This window comes from Ananas comosus, linkage group 14 (assembly GCF_001540865.1).
Source record: "Ananas comosus cultivar F153 linkage group 14, ASM154086v1, whole genome shotgun sequence".
NCBI lineage: Eukaryota > Viridiplantae > Streptophyta > Magnoliopsida > Poales > Bromeliaceae > Ananas > Ananas comosus.
This window is the reverse complement of record NC_033634.1, coordinates 1,351,085-1,368,601: the sequence shown is the minus strand read 5'-3', so window position 1 is coordinate 1,368,601 and position 17,517 is coordinate 1,351,085. Positions and strand designations below refer to the sequence as shown.

At 38.3% G+C, this 17,517-nt stretch overlaps 3 protein-coding genes across 8 annotated transcripts; 1 reads left to right on the top strand and 2 right to left on the bottom strand.

The window, feature by feature from the left end:
- LOC109720032 (probable nucleoredoxin 3) lies at positions 1,261-3,346 on the bottom strand. The gene is made up of 3 exons (XM_020246891.1): positions 2,967-3,346; positions 2,173-2,652; positions 1,261-2,041 (listed from the first exon to the last, which is right to left on the bottom strand). Exons 1-3 carry the CDS (start codon positions 3,045-3,047, stop codon positions 1,454-1,456), a joined length of 1,149 nt encoding a protein of 382 aa, XP_020102480.1. The 5' UTR covers positions 3,048-3,346; the 3' UTR covers positions 1,261-1,453.
- LOC109720212 (serine/threonine-protein kinase HT1-like) lies at positions 7,669-12,462 on the top strand. 3 transcript variants are annotated; one of them, XM_020247143.1, is made up of 3 exons: positions 7,669-7,878; positions 8,262-9,274; positions 11,934-12,462. In XM_020247143.1, exons 2-3 carry the CDS (start codon positions 8,367-8,369, stop codon positions 12,271-12,273), a joined length of 1,248 nt encoding a protein of 415 aa, XP_020102732.1. In that variant the 5' UTR covers positions 7,669-7,878; positions 8,262-8,366; the 3' UTR covers positions 12,274-12,462. The 3 variants fall into 3 exon arrangements, with proteins under 3 accessions (XP_020102732.1, XP_020102734.1, XP_020102735.1); XM_020247145.1 differs by having other exon boundaries at positions 7,669-7,882; XM_020247146.1 differs by having other exon boundaries at positions 7,669-7,940.
- On the bottom strand, positions 13,010-16,808 carry LOC109720210 (glucan endo-1,3-beta-glucosidase 6-like). Of its 4 annotated transcripts, none has more exons than XM_020247142.1 (3): positions 16,793-16,808; positions 15,199-15,500; positions 13,010-14,271 (listed from the first exon to the last, which is right to left on the bottom strand). In XM_020247142.1, the coding sequence occupies exons 2-3, from the start codon at positions 15,477-15,479 to the stop codon at positions 13,149-13,151; spliced, it is 1,404 nt and encodes a 467-aa protein (XP_020102731.1). In that variant the 5' UTR covers positions 15,480-15,500; positions 16,793-16,808; the 3' UTR covers positions 13,010-13,148. The 4 variants fall into 4 exon arrangements, with proteins under 4 accessions (XP_020102731.1, XP_020102730.1, XP_020102729.1 ...); XM_020247141.1 differs by lacking the exon at positions 16,793-16,808 and adding an exon at positions 16,745-16,760; XM_020247140.1 differs by lacking the exon at positions 16,793-16,808 and adding an exon at positions 16,173-16,665.

Sequence of the window (17,517 nt, the reverse complement as noted above, 5' to 3'; positions counted from 1 at the left end):
AGTTTTTGAAGCAGTTTTTTTGAGAGGGAACCTACAGGGAGATGCTTTAACCATTTTTATGAGGCTACGCATTGAGTTCGGAGGGGTGTGTAAGAGTTGGTATAATTGAGACATGCGCGTTTGTTTTTTTTTTTTTAGCACTTCAAATTTGCTTATTTTGGTAAAACCCAAGGAGATACTTCGGCTGTGTCCAATTCGTGGCTCTAAACTTAGAGGCTCTTCAACAACTTGACCAGCTCAATAAAATCTAGTTTACAGTTGGACTCTTGTTGACTAAATCAATAATCACAACTCTATGTCAGATAAAATAGGAAAAAAAAAAAAAAAAAACTAGATTTTTTTTTTCCGTTTTTAAATTTGACCCCTTGATTTCGATTTGACTTGGACGTTTCATTTTCTATACTAAGGGTCTGTTTGGCCTGGCTTGTGTTGCTGAGCCTCTGCTACTGTGTAGTGAGACAGTGAAAACTTATCTTCAGCTATATTTTGCGATTGCGACCGGTACCACTGCAGCTGCAATCGCAACTGTTAGATGTGACTCGAAATTGATAATTGACGTCAGTACGAAACTTCGACTCGCAGACAGTTTCGCGGCGCAATATTTGAAAATAAGTTTGTGAAGGAAAAATGAATGTCTGTGATGGGTAGTGGAGGGCTCGGGCCTCTCGTCCCCAACCCATGGCATATCGTTGACGGTCGTTAGGAAGTGTGGTGGGCTCCACCCCCGCGGTACGGATCGGATCGGATCCAAAATTCGTTAAGAGTTTTCTTTCTCGTTTTTGCCCTAGAAGCGACAGATCGTGGTTGGNAATGAATGTCTGTGATGGGTAGTAGAGGGCTCGAGCCTCTCGGCCCGAGCCCATAGCTCATCGCTGACATTCGCTAGGAAGTGTGGGGGGCTCCACCCCCGCGGTACGGATCGGATCGGATCCAAAATTCGTTAAGAGTTTTCTTTCTCGTTTTTGCCCTAGAAGCGACAGATCGTGGTTGGTTGTACTTCGAACATTGTATTCCCTCTTCGACAGTGAAATTCTCTCCTCCCTCGCTAGTGATTTTTTTTCTGCAAAGAATTTTCCACGAAATCTGTGTGTTCTTTTTATTTTTGCTTGTGGTTTGTTTATTTTGTGTTCGCTACTTTCGTTTTCGTTTGTGCGCTTGTCGTAACAACAACGATGCCCAGAAGCCTAGCTAGAAGAACCCTAAACGCAAATCTGACCCTGTAACTTGCCAAACAAAATACAGAGCATAAAGTCATAAACATTGCCATAAAAAACTGATGGATAGAGAGCATAGAAAACATCTTACAGACAATAAGCAGTAACTGCGGAGTGTGTATCAAGCTGTGATCATTTACCATACTGTGTGTAACTAAGGTGAAAACAGACAAAAACCAAAATGGTACTAAATAACTACATGCATATATAGCTTTCTTTGTTACTGTTCTTAGAATAACTCATTGTTTCTGATTCTCTTCGATGCACGAGGGATGAAGATCGAAGTCGCACCGGGCGCAGGAGAACACCCAATACCTCCCTTGCTTCTTACATGAATCACAAACATAACATCTAGCAATATCCAACTTAAGCACATGCTCATGTCTAGGATCCTTCACTTGGTGTGGCAGCTTCTCTCCTTCCTTCTTAAGTGCTTCCTCTGCCTCAGCAACTTTTGCTTCTGTGAAAGGAAAAGCCGTCGCGCCAAAATTTGAAATTATGGCTCGCCCGTCGGTCCTTAGAGTCTTACCGTCTGGCCCGAGGATCACGAGGGCCGGAATTCCCTTTATGTTGAAGATCCTACAAAGGTCATGCCGAGTTTTATCGTGATAAGGAATTGAAATCCATGGCACTTTCTCGAGACTCGATTTGAATTCTTCTTCGTCGCGATCCATTGAAATAAGCACAATCTCGAAGCCTCCGCTTTTTGAGATCCTTAGCTCGTTGTACGCCTCTACAAGCGTTGTCGTGAAGGCGCGGCATGGCGGGCACCATTGTGCTCCAAAATAGAGGCCTATTGTTTTCCCGGCGAGCTCGACTATCGGAACCTAGGAATATTGCGAAGGAAAAGATTGAGTTTAGCATAGATAAGCCACACATAGCTAAATTCTCTCTTCATGACATAGCACAAAAACTTGTAGCAAAGAGCTTTTATATATAGATAGATCAGTTGTCTCACCTTTTTTCCATCTTTGGAGATAGCATAGTCTCTCTCTTTGCACCCAAGAAGCTCTTCTATTTTCCCTCCTTGTCGCTTCGCCTCATCGATAGCCCGCAACTGCTCTCTCCTCTTAGCATCAAAGGGAAATGCATCAATTCCGTAGTCCTCAACCAACTTAACTGCATCTTCTTCAATCAACATACCATTTGGCGCGAAAGGAGTCAATGAAGGGATACGGTCGATCTTAAAAGTTGCGCGCAACCGTCTCCTTATGTCGACGTTAAATGGCACAGCGAGCCATGGCATGTGCTTAAAGTGATCCAAGAAGCTATTTTCGTCGCGGTCGAGGGAGACAAAGACGATTTGTACATCCTTTTCTGTGTTTTTGAGGGCAGTGTAGAGTTGGATTAATCGCGGAGTGAAGTTTCGGCAGGGCCTGCACCAGTTAGCTGAGAAGAAGAGGCATGTGGTCTTCCCTTCGATGCATGATAAAGGAACCTACTTTCATGGCCACGAACGAATTAATGCGACTAAAACTTCTCTTAGTATATCTTTGTACATTAAAATAAAACACTTATTAGAACACTTTCTGAGTTTTGATTTCGTATAAAAATATGAAGTATTGGGAACAAGTTCATTGAACTTATGGATAGAAAAATAGAGAATATTGATGGAAGGCGCGTCGAAACTTTTGTTTTTTGAGTAAAAACTTGTATGTAAATCGCCTTATTCTTGTAACAATGCTTAGAATCACAAAGAGAACTAAATATTAGTTTTAAAAAAAAGAAGAAAAAATAAAGTGATTCTCTTACCTCTCCCTCATTAGAGAGAAGAAACCCAACCCCTGCTTGTTCTATTATTGAAAGATGTGTCTCTCCTTCCTTTGTAGCCATAATCCAGGATAAGCCACTTCTTAATTCTATCCCTTCTTCTTATATTGAGAATAAGAAGAGCAAAAGTGATTGTTAATTTATCCTCACCGGCTTTTAATGAATGAATGAAAAGATCAAGGTTTCAAGTGGCTTGGAAAAACGTATCTCCTTATAACATATGGTAAGTGGTTGTCAATGCTAGTAATATTCTGATAATATTCTTTCCATGCACTACTACATATGGGGGGATTGGATAAAGATAAAAATTACTTGCTTTCTCAGGAATTGATCCTCCAATCAACATGGAAACCTAGTGTCGTGTCGTCGATGGCGTCTTAATTCTGTGAATTAGAGAATTTGTATTCTTTCCTGAAGTTGGTTACAGGATAAGGTATCAAAGCTGCATAGAATTAATATAAGTTAGAGAAAGAAGTAAAACTATTCTTGTGAATCATATACCATACTGTTTTATGTACCTTAAGATTAATTTTGAGCTTCATGCGTTTTTTGAGAAATAGATAGCAAGCTACCTACTTCATTCATTAAGCGAAATGAACTAAGCGTACATGATAAAGACAGCTAGGGCCTCCTGAAAGAGCCAAAAAAATACAAGAAAGAAAACCCAAAATAAAGAACCCTACATCTACCGATTGACAAAGTATACAAGAAAAGTGGGGTGGATAACGAAAAGGAAGAAGTGGGGACTGAGCATGAAGGAAGGGACATGCAAGGGTCAAATGACTCCGTTCCAGACATTGGTCAAAGAAGCGACACGTTCAAGAGCCCGAGTAGTATTGGGAAGCACCTCACAAAAGATAGTGTTGTTGCGCTCCGTCCAGACGACCCACCAGATTTTGAGCTTCATGCGTTAGTCGCGGATTTCTAACAGGAACTAGAACTAGTTCAAGAGTGACTGGAAAAGTATAACACTGATTCATTCCATTCTACCACTGTGCATGATGCTTCAACTGCAACTAGACATTACAGTTGAGTCCTACTTTTTCTTTGAATCAGGTCCCTTAAACTAGTTGAGGAATCAACATATAATGAAAACTAGTTGATCAAATGCATGCACATGCTTCATCATGGTAAGAGATACAGAATATATAATATAAAGATATAGTGGAGAGATAGATGTTTATTTTGTTTCTATTTGCAGGCAAGAGTTAGATGGCCTATTTTTTTTCTATTAATTTGGAAATACTTCTCTTGGAAATTAATTATGTCCCTCTATCTGTAAAAATATTTTTGGAAAGGTTTACAGCAATATTTGGATTTCAAAGGTCTAAAATGTACAACCATGAATTCCATATGGAAGTAGCCAATTCTAACAATTAATGTAAAAGATACTTCTTTTGGCTGGTTAGAAAAGCATATTATAATATACCAAATATATATATATATATAGTTGGACTGGACTACTATTAATAGCAAAATCCTATTTTTGCTACCAGTTTTTTAGCCTTTGGATCAAATCTTTTCATTATTTCTAACCATTGATTAAATACTATAACCCAGTGGGGACCACTCAATCCTAGGGGGATCACTCAACTTTAACCGACTAATATCATCCTGATCCTATAATTTTTTATCCAATGGTTAAAAACTTGATAGCAAAAAGAGCGTTATACTATTAATAGTATTCCAGTCTAATTCTATATATATATATATATATATATATATATAATACCAAAATTAGAAACCTAGGTAAGAAGCAATTACTTGGTCTTATCTCTCTATCAGAATACGTAATAATGGTTTACTGGCCGTCCCTAGAGCAAGTGACAAAAAGCTTGGTGATTGGTACCCAAGGTTCTAAGTTTGAATCCTAATTGATTCACATTTTCAGTTAAATTTATTTTTAAATGAAATAAACGAGACGGATAGCGTGCTACCTATTTTTTTTAAAAAAAAAAAGAAAAAAAAGAATATGTTATAATGGTTTAAGAAATAGCTCAAAAATTAACATCAACGTGTCCTGTTCCCTTTTCCTACAGAAAGAGAGAGAGAGAGAGAGAGAGAGAGAGAGAGAGTAATCAAAAAACTTAAGAAAAACTGTTTGAGAAAAGTTTTTCCACAGAATTGGAAAAAAAAAAAAATGAGAGCTCATATATTGGGAGCAAAAACAAAAATATGAAATATCTCAAACTTACCTACAAAATCAACATTAAATTTGAGAGTACAGTACCAAATTTGATAGGAAAAAAGAATGTGGGAATATCTATTAATCTTCACCTGGATTCAGCTGTTGTTAGTAGCTACTCCAAGCCAAATTTTGTGCAATTTTTTGTGAAGTAATGAGCAACTAAAGGCTTTTTTAAATTGCTTAAAAGGTAAAATTTTGGTGCTTAATAAGAGCGGTGGATTCTTGTCCTTGTGACACAAACTTTTTTTTTTTTTCTTTTTTTTTTTTGAGAGAGAGGTAGCACATTACCCGTTTCGTTTATTTTATTTAGAAATAAACTTAGCTAGAAATGTGAATCAACTAGAATTCGAACTTGGGTCTCGGGTACCAACCGCCAAGTCCTTTGCCACTTGATCAGGCACAGAAAAGAGGTGGTACATACACACACTCACCAAAGTGCGACAGTCACAAGAATTTGTTGGGTGGACCTGGTCCACCAATATAGCTATGGACCGCCAATGATCTACTCATTATTTTTTCTTTTTCTTTTTTTTTTTAAATCTTTTTTCTAAAAGACATATTTGGTTAGAAGAGATTGGCCTTGGAATGAGAATTATATTAGGATCCGACGGTGGAATCAAAATTGCACACCTTGCATATTAAAATTATAGGCTCAGAATTAGAACCGTGTAATGATTTAGCCGTTCTAATGTATGTCTTTTTTAATGATGAATATTATTGTGAATATTTTTTTTGATTAAATTTTGTCCAAAATACATAGAATAGTAATCAAGTACCTATTTTACTATTTTGATTGATGATCTATTATTTGATATTTTTTTCAATTTATAACTGTCAAATCCATCAAAGCTTTTTATAAATACCCACTTAAATTTTCGCAAATATACTACTCCACCTCTACATAACACTTCGTAAATATTACGGTAAAAAAAAAGTATGAAATTAGATGGAGAGTTCATAGGTAACAAAGTGGACATGGTCTAAGCAATAATATTCCACCCAGCTGCAATAGTACTACGGAAGCGTACGATTTTGGTGCAACCCGAGTGAACCGAATCAGGGCCCTTAATTGCAAATGGACCCCCACAGTCCCTTGCATCATTCAAATCTCAACATTGATAGCTTTATTTTTTAAAAATAAAAATAAAATAATTCATCAAGCAATGCTACAAATACATCATAAAGTGAAGTGTATATTTTACACTCACTTTATTCCAAAACTATTAATACTCTACTTGTTATATCAATTTTTTTATTTTTACAAAAACAATTTTAAATTTTAAATTAATTCTTTTTTTTTAGAGAAATGTAACATGTTACCTGCTTCGTTTATTTCATTTAGAAATAAATTTAGCTTTAAATGTGAATCAATTAGGATTCGAAATTGGGTCTCGGATACCAACCACCAAATCCTTTTGCCACTTGCGCTAGGGATGGTGATTTAAATTAATTCTAAAATGATTATGTAAGATTTACACTCTCTTTTTGCGTGTACGAAAGTAATTTCGTTATTCATCACACCTCGTATAGCAAAAAGATCTTGAAATTAACTTATAATTGAAATCATCATTATAATTTATGGTTCAAACTGTAATTTATTGGCAGAGAATATATGATATAACAAGCCGTATGAATCTTTTTTCTTCTTTTTTTTTTTAGTGGACCTGAATGTCCTAGAACTCAATTCCGAATCACCAAGATACTGTTGTTTGTCTCAATGGCTAGAGATAGAAGAGAAGTTAACGCGAAAAATAATCAAATTAAAAAAAAAAAGAGCAAAAACCAATCTGAACCAACAAGAATATATAATTTACTGCACTAGATGTATCTAAAATATTATAAATTAATATGATCTAATAATATTTAAATATATATATATATATAAATAAATATTATAAGCTTTAAATTTTATTATAAAAATGTTAAATTGGTTTGAGAAAAATAAAATTTATAATTTTTAATCGGTAGAAGTTTGGATATTATCGTAAAAAGCGCAACAAATGGGAGAGAGGACAAGTGCCACGTGGAATCCCGAGATACGGTGCTGCGCCTCGTGAGATCCGCGCACTACCCGCACCCACGGTTTTCGCGTTTCGGCCCCTTGAAATGACCAAAATGCCCTCGCTCCAACGTGTATTTTGCGGATGAGGTGTGTGCACACAACCTCCTGAACCTCCCATTTTAAACGGCAAGGTAAAAGCGTATAGTAAATCAAGATATTTTAGTTTGTTTAATTCAATAAAAATTCTATTAGTAATTGCTTGATCTTTTTTTTTACTGAAAAATGATAAAAAATATCAATTCGGTAAAATTATCTGGAGTTTTCACAAATTTTTTTATGTATTTGAGTAAGATGATTAAACTTTCAAAAAATTTAAAAATTTATTTGTAGTATTAAAAAGAAAAAAAATGGAAAGGGCCATTTCAAGGGCCCGTATAAACGAGGGGTCTCCATGCATTTTTACCTATTAATTAGGAAAAAGAAAGGAGGGGAAAAAGGGGGGAAGCGAACACAGCAACGACTCGTACTCTTTCTCTCTCCACTGGTGACCGTCTCTCTCTCTCTCTCTCTCTCTAGTCTCCAAAAGGGGGGGAGCGAGAGCTCTATCCCCCGTTCCGAACTAGGGTTTCTTTGCTTTGTTGCTACGATCTCCGCCTCCGAATTTGCGATCTCAAGCTCCGGGGGAGGTTCAGCTTACGATCGAGGCAGGTATCGCCACAATTGGTGCTCCTTTTGCGCGGATCAGGGCGATTCGGTGCATTTCTAGGTTTTGATGCTTGTTTTCTAGGTTTAATTGCTGTTGCCGTTGTTATTTTGGGGGTTTTGGGCTACTGGGGGTTTAGCTGTGTAGCTTATTGCTGGTTTACTGAAGGACTAAGCGGTGGGATTAGAGGTAAATTGGGGTTTTTGTTTCGGAATCGTATTTTGGGGGGTTTTTAGCTGAAATTGATCAGAAATGTGGAATTATTTGTTTTTTCCTCTCTTTTTTTTGATGATTTATAGTAGTATAGGGAGGGCCATTTCATATTATGAATGTTTCCTATGAATTTGTTCCAATTTATTGATCAAAACATGGTTTTGAATTCAGGTTATTTTGCTCTGGGACTGAGCTAGGTGGAAGCTTTGATGCTTAGCTCTCGAGGGAGATAAGGATTGCGATTTCTCTTTGATTATTTACGTTTATTTTGTGAGGATGGTGGAAGGCCCCAGATTCCCCGGTATTATGGTCGGCGGACTAGGGCTCGAAAATGGCCCCAACTTCAAAGACATGGCATACTACCAAAAGCTTGGGGAGGGCTCAAACATGTCGATTGACAGCATTAGCAGCCTGCAGACCACCAATCATGGCGGCGGCTCGGTCGCTATGTCTGTAGAAAGTGTGGGGTCTAGTGATTCCCACACGGGAATCCTCAACCACCCGGGCCTCCGTGCTGTTCTACCTGCCAACTATTCTGTCGGGAACAGCGTGTTCCGCCCCGGTAGGGTTGCTCATGAATTGAATGATGATGCACTAGCCCAGGCCTTGATGGACCCAAGACATCCTACTGAGACCTTGAAAAGTTACGAGAACTGGACCATTGATTTGGGGAAATTAAACATGGGTAGGCCATTTGCTCAAGGGGCTTTCGGGAAACTCTATAAAGGAACTTATAATGGAGAAGATGTTGCCATTAAGCTGTTGGAAAGGCCGGAGAATGATCCAGAGAGAGCTCAACTGATGGAGCAGCAGTTTGTGCAAGAAGTCATGATGCTGGCTACTTTGAAGCACCCAAACATAGTGAGGTTTATTGGGGCATGTAGGAAGCCTATGGTGTGGTGCATTGTGACTGAATATGCAAAGGGTGGGTCGGTTAGGCAGTTTCTGATGAAAAGGCAGAACAGGTCGGTTCCTTTGAAGCTGGCAGTGAAGCAAGCATTGGATGTTGCAAGGGGAATGGCCTATGTGCATGGGCTTGGGTTTATCCATAGGGATCTTAAGTCGGACAACCTTCTGATCTTTGCGGACAAGTCCATAAAGATTGCGGATTTTGGGGTGGCTCGCATCGAGGTGCAGACTGAGGGGATGACGCCAGAGACAGGAACGTACCGATGGATGGCTCCGTAAGTGGAACTTCTTGCTATTTTAGTGCTAACATATTCAATGTTGTCCAAACTTTAAGAAAACCTTTATTGAAGATATCATACGACCTAAGCAAAATATTCATACGTTTTAGCTTTGGTCTGCTTGTAACATGCATGGCCTGTTAGAAGAGATTCATGAACTTAAGTATGAAAACTTATTTTTGTCCTGTCTTCTTAAATTTTATGACTTTGATATAATGTGACCATATTGATCTGGAATAATTTGTGGAAAGTTTTTGGTAATCTTTGTCTCAAGAAGATTTCTTTATGATAATATTTTTCCTTATCAATATGCCTTTTGTATGTATATTCTATAATACGTTTCGTTATTCTAGTCTTTTACACAGCTGCTTTTTATTTGTCTCCATTACTGAGAGTGAGATCTCTAGTTTACTTGTTTTACAAGTTGTTAAATAATACTTCCTAGATTTGTATCTATCTTGTAGTACATACTGACTTTTAATGGTAAACATGCAAGATAAAGTTCAGATTTAGCCTGGCTTGTTCAGAATCCATCAAATCAAAATGCTTTCATCCTAGTAGTTCACCATATTAATTGTGAGCTTAAATAATGTTCTATATGTTAATAGAGAGATCTATGCATGGACTGATGGCATATACTCCACATGAAAAATGAAATAATTGTGTATGTGCCAACCGACATTTCATTTGGTTATTTTCTTTTTACCGGTTTTTCACTTGGTATCTATCCGCAGATGGACGTTCTTACCTATTAATTTTCCATTTGATTGCACTGGATGGGCTCAGGCTGTTCAGTACATGTAGAAAAGCTATTTGTATTTATTAAATAATACAAAACAACCGTTATTCTCAAAAGATTAAGCTTGTAGAGAACGGTATTTTTATATTTAACACTCCTCAGGTCTGGGCTTAAGACTTTTTGATAGGGTTATGACGTGGACTTAAATTAAATTGGTGGAAATCAATTATGTTAGGAGCTTGACGTGATTGGAACTTAGGATTTCCTACTCTGATACCATATTAAATTATACGAAACAACCGTTATTCTCAAACGCTAAATTAAATAAAAGCTTAAGCTTGTAGAGCGGTGTTTTATATTTTTATATTTAACAATACCTCCCCAATTTCACATGTGCTAGAGTAATGTCAATGTTCAAATTTTTGTAATGCTTTGATAGTTGGAATCTCTGCCCTTGGTACTATTGCTGTTCCTGTAAATGCCATTGACTTCAGAATTGACCTCTTTAGATCTATTTCTCTTGACTCCTTGTGCATATGAATATTACATTCTATCATTAGTGCGAAGCGTGAGTTACTGGGCCTCTGTGCCTGTCTTGGAAACAGAAGTTGTTATTACAATAGTGTTACCACCTGATGCTCACAGCTCACAGCTCACAGCTCACAGCTCACAGCTCACAGCATTTCCATATCTAGACACACTGCAAGCTAAAATGGTCATGATCTTATAGTACATAATGAAACTATGAAATTAAAGAAATCTGAGGAAAAAAAAAAAATTACTTGCCATTATAGAAAGAGAAGGAGAATGTGATTGTTCCATGATTCAATGTACATGACATCCAGATTGTACAACCCAACGATAACTCTGGCCACAAGAAAATTATGTTTAATTGAAATTTATATTCAAAACCATATGATCAATATTGGATAGACATGGAGAGGCCGCAATTGAGAGCAGGAACTATTCAATGCAACTGTAACCTCTCTTTGAGCATCCTAATTGAGAAGGAAATGATGAAATGTTTAAATTAATTAAGAAGGAAGAAAGCCAACAAAAGATTTTTTTTTTTCAAAAGAAGAGAAGCATGGTTGCCATTCTACAACTTTTGCGTAATAGGCTCTTGGAATTGCTTTTTTCTCTTCCAATGTAGAGGAGACGGCAAAATAGGATGTTTATTTTCTGCCTAGGAGTTAACGCTCTGATGCATGTGATCTTCTCATGGTTGTTTTAAACAACTAAAATGAATCCTCCTCTGATTTCAATGGCATTCCTTAATTCTTGCAATTTGTATGTTCCACTTACTACATATGTAGCTGTTTAAGTGGTGATGGTGTATAAATGGCAAAAGAAGCTAAGATAAATCAACAGCCAATGCGATTTATGAAGAATCTTTATCTGAATATTGGCAATATATGCACGTTAAGGGAACACATGCACAAAGATTTATTGCATGCAGATTTACATGCATGAAAGTTATACACATAGAACTTTCATTGTATATGCATGATGACAAGCATTTTGACACATGTAAATGAAATATATTTATTGGCTTAATAAGTTTGATGCATGTGCTATTGGATTCGTTCATATTGGCGTATACTTACGAGGTATGAAGAATGCTGATGTTTTCATGTTTAAATTACCTATTGCATACTTTTTTTTTCTCTGCTTATCACGAAAACTTTATATTCTTTGTCCTACATATCTATTTGGAAAAGGACAATGTAGGTATATGGAAATCTATACCTGGTGTGGTGATTAATAACAGTAGTTGGATATCTCTAATATGTCCTAGAATATTGGTCGGACTATCCGACCGGAAGAAATTTTTTAAAAAATCTATAATTGCGAGCAAAAGGTGTTTCGTTTCTTTTAGGTGGATCTGTCCTTAAACAACTAATTTTAACTTTGCAGAGAGATGATCCAGCACAGACCATATAATCAAAAAGTTGACGTGTACAGCTTCGGCATTGTGCTGTGGGAGCTCATCACCGGGATGCTCCCATTTGCAAACATGACAGCTGTCCAGGCTGCATTCGCTGTAGTGAACAAGGGCGCCCGCCCGATCATCCCACATGATTGCCTCCCTGCCCTTGGCGAGATCATGACACGCTGCTGGGACCCGAACCCTGATGTCCGGCCCCCCTTCACCGAGGTTGTCCGGATGCTTGAAAATGCCGAGATGGAGATCGTCAGCACTGTTCGCAAAGCCCGCTTCCGCTGCTGCATTTCCCAGCCAATGACCACCGACTGAGAAAAAAAGTTCAGAGGGAGAGAGAGAGAGAGAGAGAGAGAGAGAGAAGAAAGTAAGGGTAGGGTTTACTGTGTATTTATTTACTTACCGTATTACTATTAATCGACTGAAATGTTGAAGGAGAAAAATTTCTTGTCATGTGTGTCTATTTTTTAAAATCTCTAGAAGCTTACTTGTCATCTAGATTTATACCTTGGTGCTTTTCTTTGTTGTTGGATGTGTCGTCCGCATGACTGTTATAGAAAGTTGCATCACAGCTTTTTCATCTTCGTTAGACATTGTAGGTTTTCTCTTTGCAGATATTAGCCTCACATTCTGCTACTCGCCATATCTCTATATGTGTGTGCATGATCTGTTTCCAGTTATTCGCACTGGTATATTACAAGTTCATGTGTTAACAGATTTAAACTCCATATAGAATGGACCAAATGAGTAGAGAATTACATATATGGAGTTCACAGATTGACTGAATTGCTTGATTTGAGAGATTCTGAGCCACAGATTGCCCGTAAATTTTTCAGTGTAGGTTATGCCTGCTTTTCTTTTCTCTGTTTCCTTATTTGTTTCTCTCTTTTGCTCTCTCTCACCTCTCTTTTTTTTTTCTTTAATTTAATAAAGATGTCACTCTGATTATCTCATCTCCAAGTCTCTGACCTGTATGAGTAGTTCTCTTTTTCTTTTCTTCTGTCTATTTCTTCTTCCTGAATATTCCATCCAATACATTGCACAGAGTCAATTACTACATCTACAAAAGGAGATGCCAGATTGTGAAACCTTATTGTGATCACAAAGAATAAGACAATACAAACTATTTCCAAAATGTAACAGGATAAAAGATGGGGGGAAAAAATTTTCAAACACTACCACCATATACATCACAGTGCCACCAACAAAAGTGTAAGAAAGGAGATCAATCCTAAGTACGCTACACCACTTCCCCCTTCCACCGGCCTCAATCTCCATGATGCTGCCGAGTCGGCGTCGATCATGATGATAAACTTACACGTCGGCGTCGATGGATCCTCAGTGGTAACAGTGGCTAAATGCGAGAAGTCGCAAGCACGACTGTCCTGGTCGTTCTCCTGGAAGTAGCTATTGAACGCGTATGATATGTTCCCCCTCGCATCGAGATCGCCACACGACGTTTTGTATCCTAAACTCGTGCAGTCGGCGTTCCCACATGCATAGCTCACGCTAGGTGCCACCTTCGGGTCATCCAGGCTTGCTGTTGGCTTGAACACACACCACTTCTTATCTTGATACTTCACTCCCTTTGCACCGACCAATGTTGAATTCGTAGATCCAAGAGAGAGCTGATACTTCGGCATGCCGTCGTAGTAGAATATCCCCCAATGCCTCTCGAAGTTCCCTGGTTGGATGCTTTTCTCGTCTTCGTCAATCAAGCTAAAGAGGTAGGCGTCCACAGGTCCAGGCCGTAACGGCGTGCCCTGGTTCGAAGAGATGTGATTCATGAAACCCTGGTTGAACTGCCGAGCGTATTGTAAATTCGCATTCATGTCGCCGTCCGTCGGCCACCCTATCTCACCAATGATGATTGAGAGATTGCCAAACCCATTCTTGCGGAGCGCGGCGACCAGCGTGTCGTGATTCGCATCGAACACGTTGTTGTACGTAATTGAGCCGTCGATGACGGGCGACGCGGCGCCTTGGAAAAAGGCATAGTCGAGGGGGAAGTTGGGGTCGTCGTAGAGGGAAATGAAGGGGTAGATGTTGACGGTGAAGGGGGCAGCATTGTCATTAAGGAACTTCACTATAGAAAGCATGAGGTCGTGGATGTTGGAACGAAAGTCACCGTCAGAGGGGAGACCGCTGGACGACTCATACACATCAGCGTTGAGCGGGACGGTGACCTTGACTTGGTTACTTAGGCCGGCTTTGATCAGCGCGGCTTGGATGTTTTGGAGTGCCGGGAATGTCGTTTGGAGGTAGCTGCCATTGAATGTCTGCAGGAACGGCTCATTCCCAACGGCGACATACCTGTAAAAGTGAGAATCATGACAATTACATGACAATTACATGTGATATACATGACAAAGATCACAAGACTACATATAAATCCTGCCATTCAAACTCATGAGTTTGTAGCCGCATGTAGAACTTCAGCATCACAAAGGATATGTTTTCATTGAGGCGAATGCAGGGAAATCCCTATAAATACCACATAAATTGACATATAGATATTAGATATCTTGAATAGTACTTCCATTCCAATGTTGTATATTTTCACATAAAAATTTCGTTGGAGCTATATGGCTACAATAATTGACAACACCGATCACATTAAAATCATGAGTGAGATGGAGGAGACTGGGAACTAATATGGTCCCCTACTAGTATCCATTATTGGACTGGAACTAGATTTTGACGGTGTAATCTAATTTCAAGTTGATGGGCACACAAATACCAACCAAAAGAGGTTCTATGAAATGTAACAAATAGCCTCACAATGTGCGTTGAATTGAAATAAATAGGAATAAATTGCAGTGATAGATGAGAATTCTAAGAAACATACAACCAGAAATATGCACGATGTTATAGGTACAAAACTACATCAATTGACAATTGATCGTATACTTGTAAAAAATGGTAGGGCGTCAAAATACACATAACTACGGTACCAAAAGCTCTTCAAATTGACAAATTTGTTGTTCTTTAGCAGAACATTTTACCAATACCCCTACAAACTATAGAAGATAGTAGTTACGGGGGGGAAAAAAAACAATATCAGAGAATTTTTAATGTCGAATGATTAAAAATCGATGCAAAATATGAATACCATCTAATTCATAATTTCAGAAACCCGACCTATTTACTCAAATTGGAACCAACCAGTCCTCTGCACAAATGAACACGATGCTAAATAGTAAAAAGATAGAAACTACCAAGGATTAGAGAGAGACAAACCTGATATCCACTCCACCATCTACATGCTTAGAAACATTCGTCGAGACCCAATTCTCCGCCGTTTTCTCGCTTGATGCGAGGCCTGCCAACAAATCGTTCGGGATTCCGACCATCACCTGAATCCCGCTCTTTCTTAATGCATCCATAATATCATCCTCTGCATCGAAGAGCTTCACTTTCTGAAATCCATTATCCTTCAGCATCTGAACCACGATGTCCGGCGGTAAAGGATGGCTCGCCTGCGTCCCCCAATTTGCGCCGATCCCACTCACACATTTCATCAAACAGAGGATACACAGCACCTTTAGTACCGCAGGAAACAGGCTCATTAGTCCAAACCTCTAAATTACTCGATCAAAATTAGATCAAATTAAGCGGAGACGACGGAAAATTTGAGATGGGATTTTGAAGTGGAAGCTACAAACAAGAGCAAGGAAGCTAATTGCTACTAAAAGACACCAAATTTAGAACCAGAAAGAACTGCCCTGTAAATGTAAATTTCTCCTACTTAATATCACCCAAATTAGACAAAGTACGCGAAATTGATGGAAAAATTGAGACGGGTTTGAAGTGGAAGTTGAAAAGAAGAACAAGGAAGTAAAATGCTTTTACTGAATCAAACAGAGAGAAAGAACCACCTTTGTTTCCTCCGAAAACGGACCCATCAGAGTAAATTTCTACTTTCTAATCAAAATTTAGCTCAAACGGATTTTGAAAGAGGAAGTTGCGAAGAAGAACAAAGATTTACCTTTTTTATTTTTTGGGTGGATGTAAAGAACAAGGAAGCTAATTTCTACAAACTAATCCAACAGAGAAAAGATACCACCTTTAGAACCTCAGAGAAAAGCCCCATCATGGTATATTTCTTCTTTCCCAATCAAAATTGGAGACGGGTTTGGATGAGGGAGTTGCAAAGAAGCACAGGGAAGCAAATTGCTACTATCTAATTAATCAAACAGAGAAAAAGGCACTACCTTTAGAACCTCAGAGAAGTGCCCCATCAGCGCAAGTCTCCAACTTTTGATCAAAACAAGCTCCAATTGAGTGGTTTCGCTGGAAAAATTTGAGGTGGGTTTTGCAGTGGGAGTTGCAAAGAGGAACAAGGAAGGTGATTGAGATAACAGGGTTTCAATAAAGCAGCAACATGTTACAAAGAAGGAACCCTCCAAAAGGGACAGGAATCATGAGTTACATATAGGCGACAAGGATTGATGCAAAACCACGAGGGAAGCAATGGACACAGCACCAGGATTCTCCCTCTCTCTTTCTCTCTCTGTTTCCAAAAGAGAAAAGGGGCATCTACTTGAAACAAAGTGCTTATTGAGATGCAAAAGTTGAGCACGGAACCACAAGTCACAAATTTTGAACACAACAGAGTAGGGACAATTTTAACTGCCCAACATTTTATTATCTAAAAAGTACAGAGGTATGATTCATTTAAAAAAAAAAACAAAGTAAGTAGAGTGTATGAGAGAGAGAGAGAGAGAGAGAGAGAGAGAGAGAGAGAGAGAGAGAGAGAGCACAAAGCTTCAAGCGTGGAACCGACCTTGAGCACCCAAAAAAAGCTAGAAGAGGTGGAGAGAGTTACTGTTACCTACTACAAAATTTGTTCTGTTTGTTTTGTTCCCTTACATTTCTTTTCTTTTCTCTAATAAAGAAGAGAGAGAGAGAGAGAGAGAGAGAGTGTTTATGCAGGGACAGTAAACTCAGTTTGAACTCCATTTTGTTTCTTTCGGTTTCCCCGCAAAATAAAATTAAAAAAATATCACTGTTGACAACCGTTTCTAGAGTAAGTGACAAAGAATTTGGTGGTTGATATCCCAGACCTAAATTTGAATCCTAATTGATTCACATTTCCAGCTAAATTTACTTCTAAATGAAATAAACGAAACAGGTAGCGTGCTACTGGTCCCTCTCTCTCAAAAAAAAAAAATCACTGTTGCACTCAACAAAAAAGTGTAAATTTTACACCAACTCATTCTAAAACTGTTAAATTTATTGTATTTTAGAAAATAATTTTGGCAATATAAGTATTCAATATGGATCTAGTGGTATTGTTCAATAAACATAATTTTTTAGAAAGAGAAAAGATTAATTGTTTATTATGAAATAATGGAAATTGAGGAAGGGAGAGGAATAGGAATAAGTTGGAGCTGGCTTTTTGGAACTGGTAGGGGAAAAGGCTCAGGACCTAGAGTGGAAGCTGAGTTTAAGCATCCAACTTTGTGACAACTGTGAGTACTCCACCCAATAACAAATTATGTCGATGTCGACGTTGATGTAGATGTAGATGTAGATGTAGATAACCATAAACCCTTT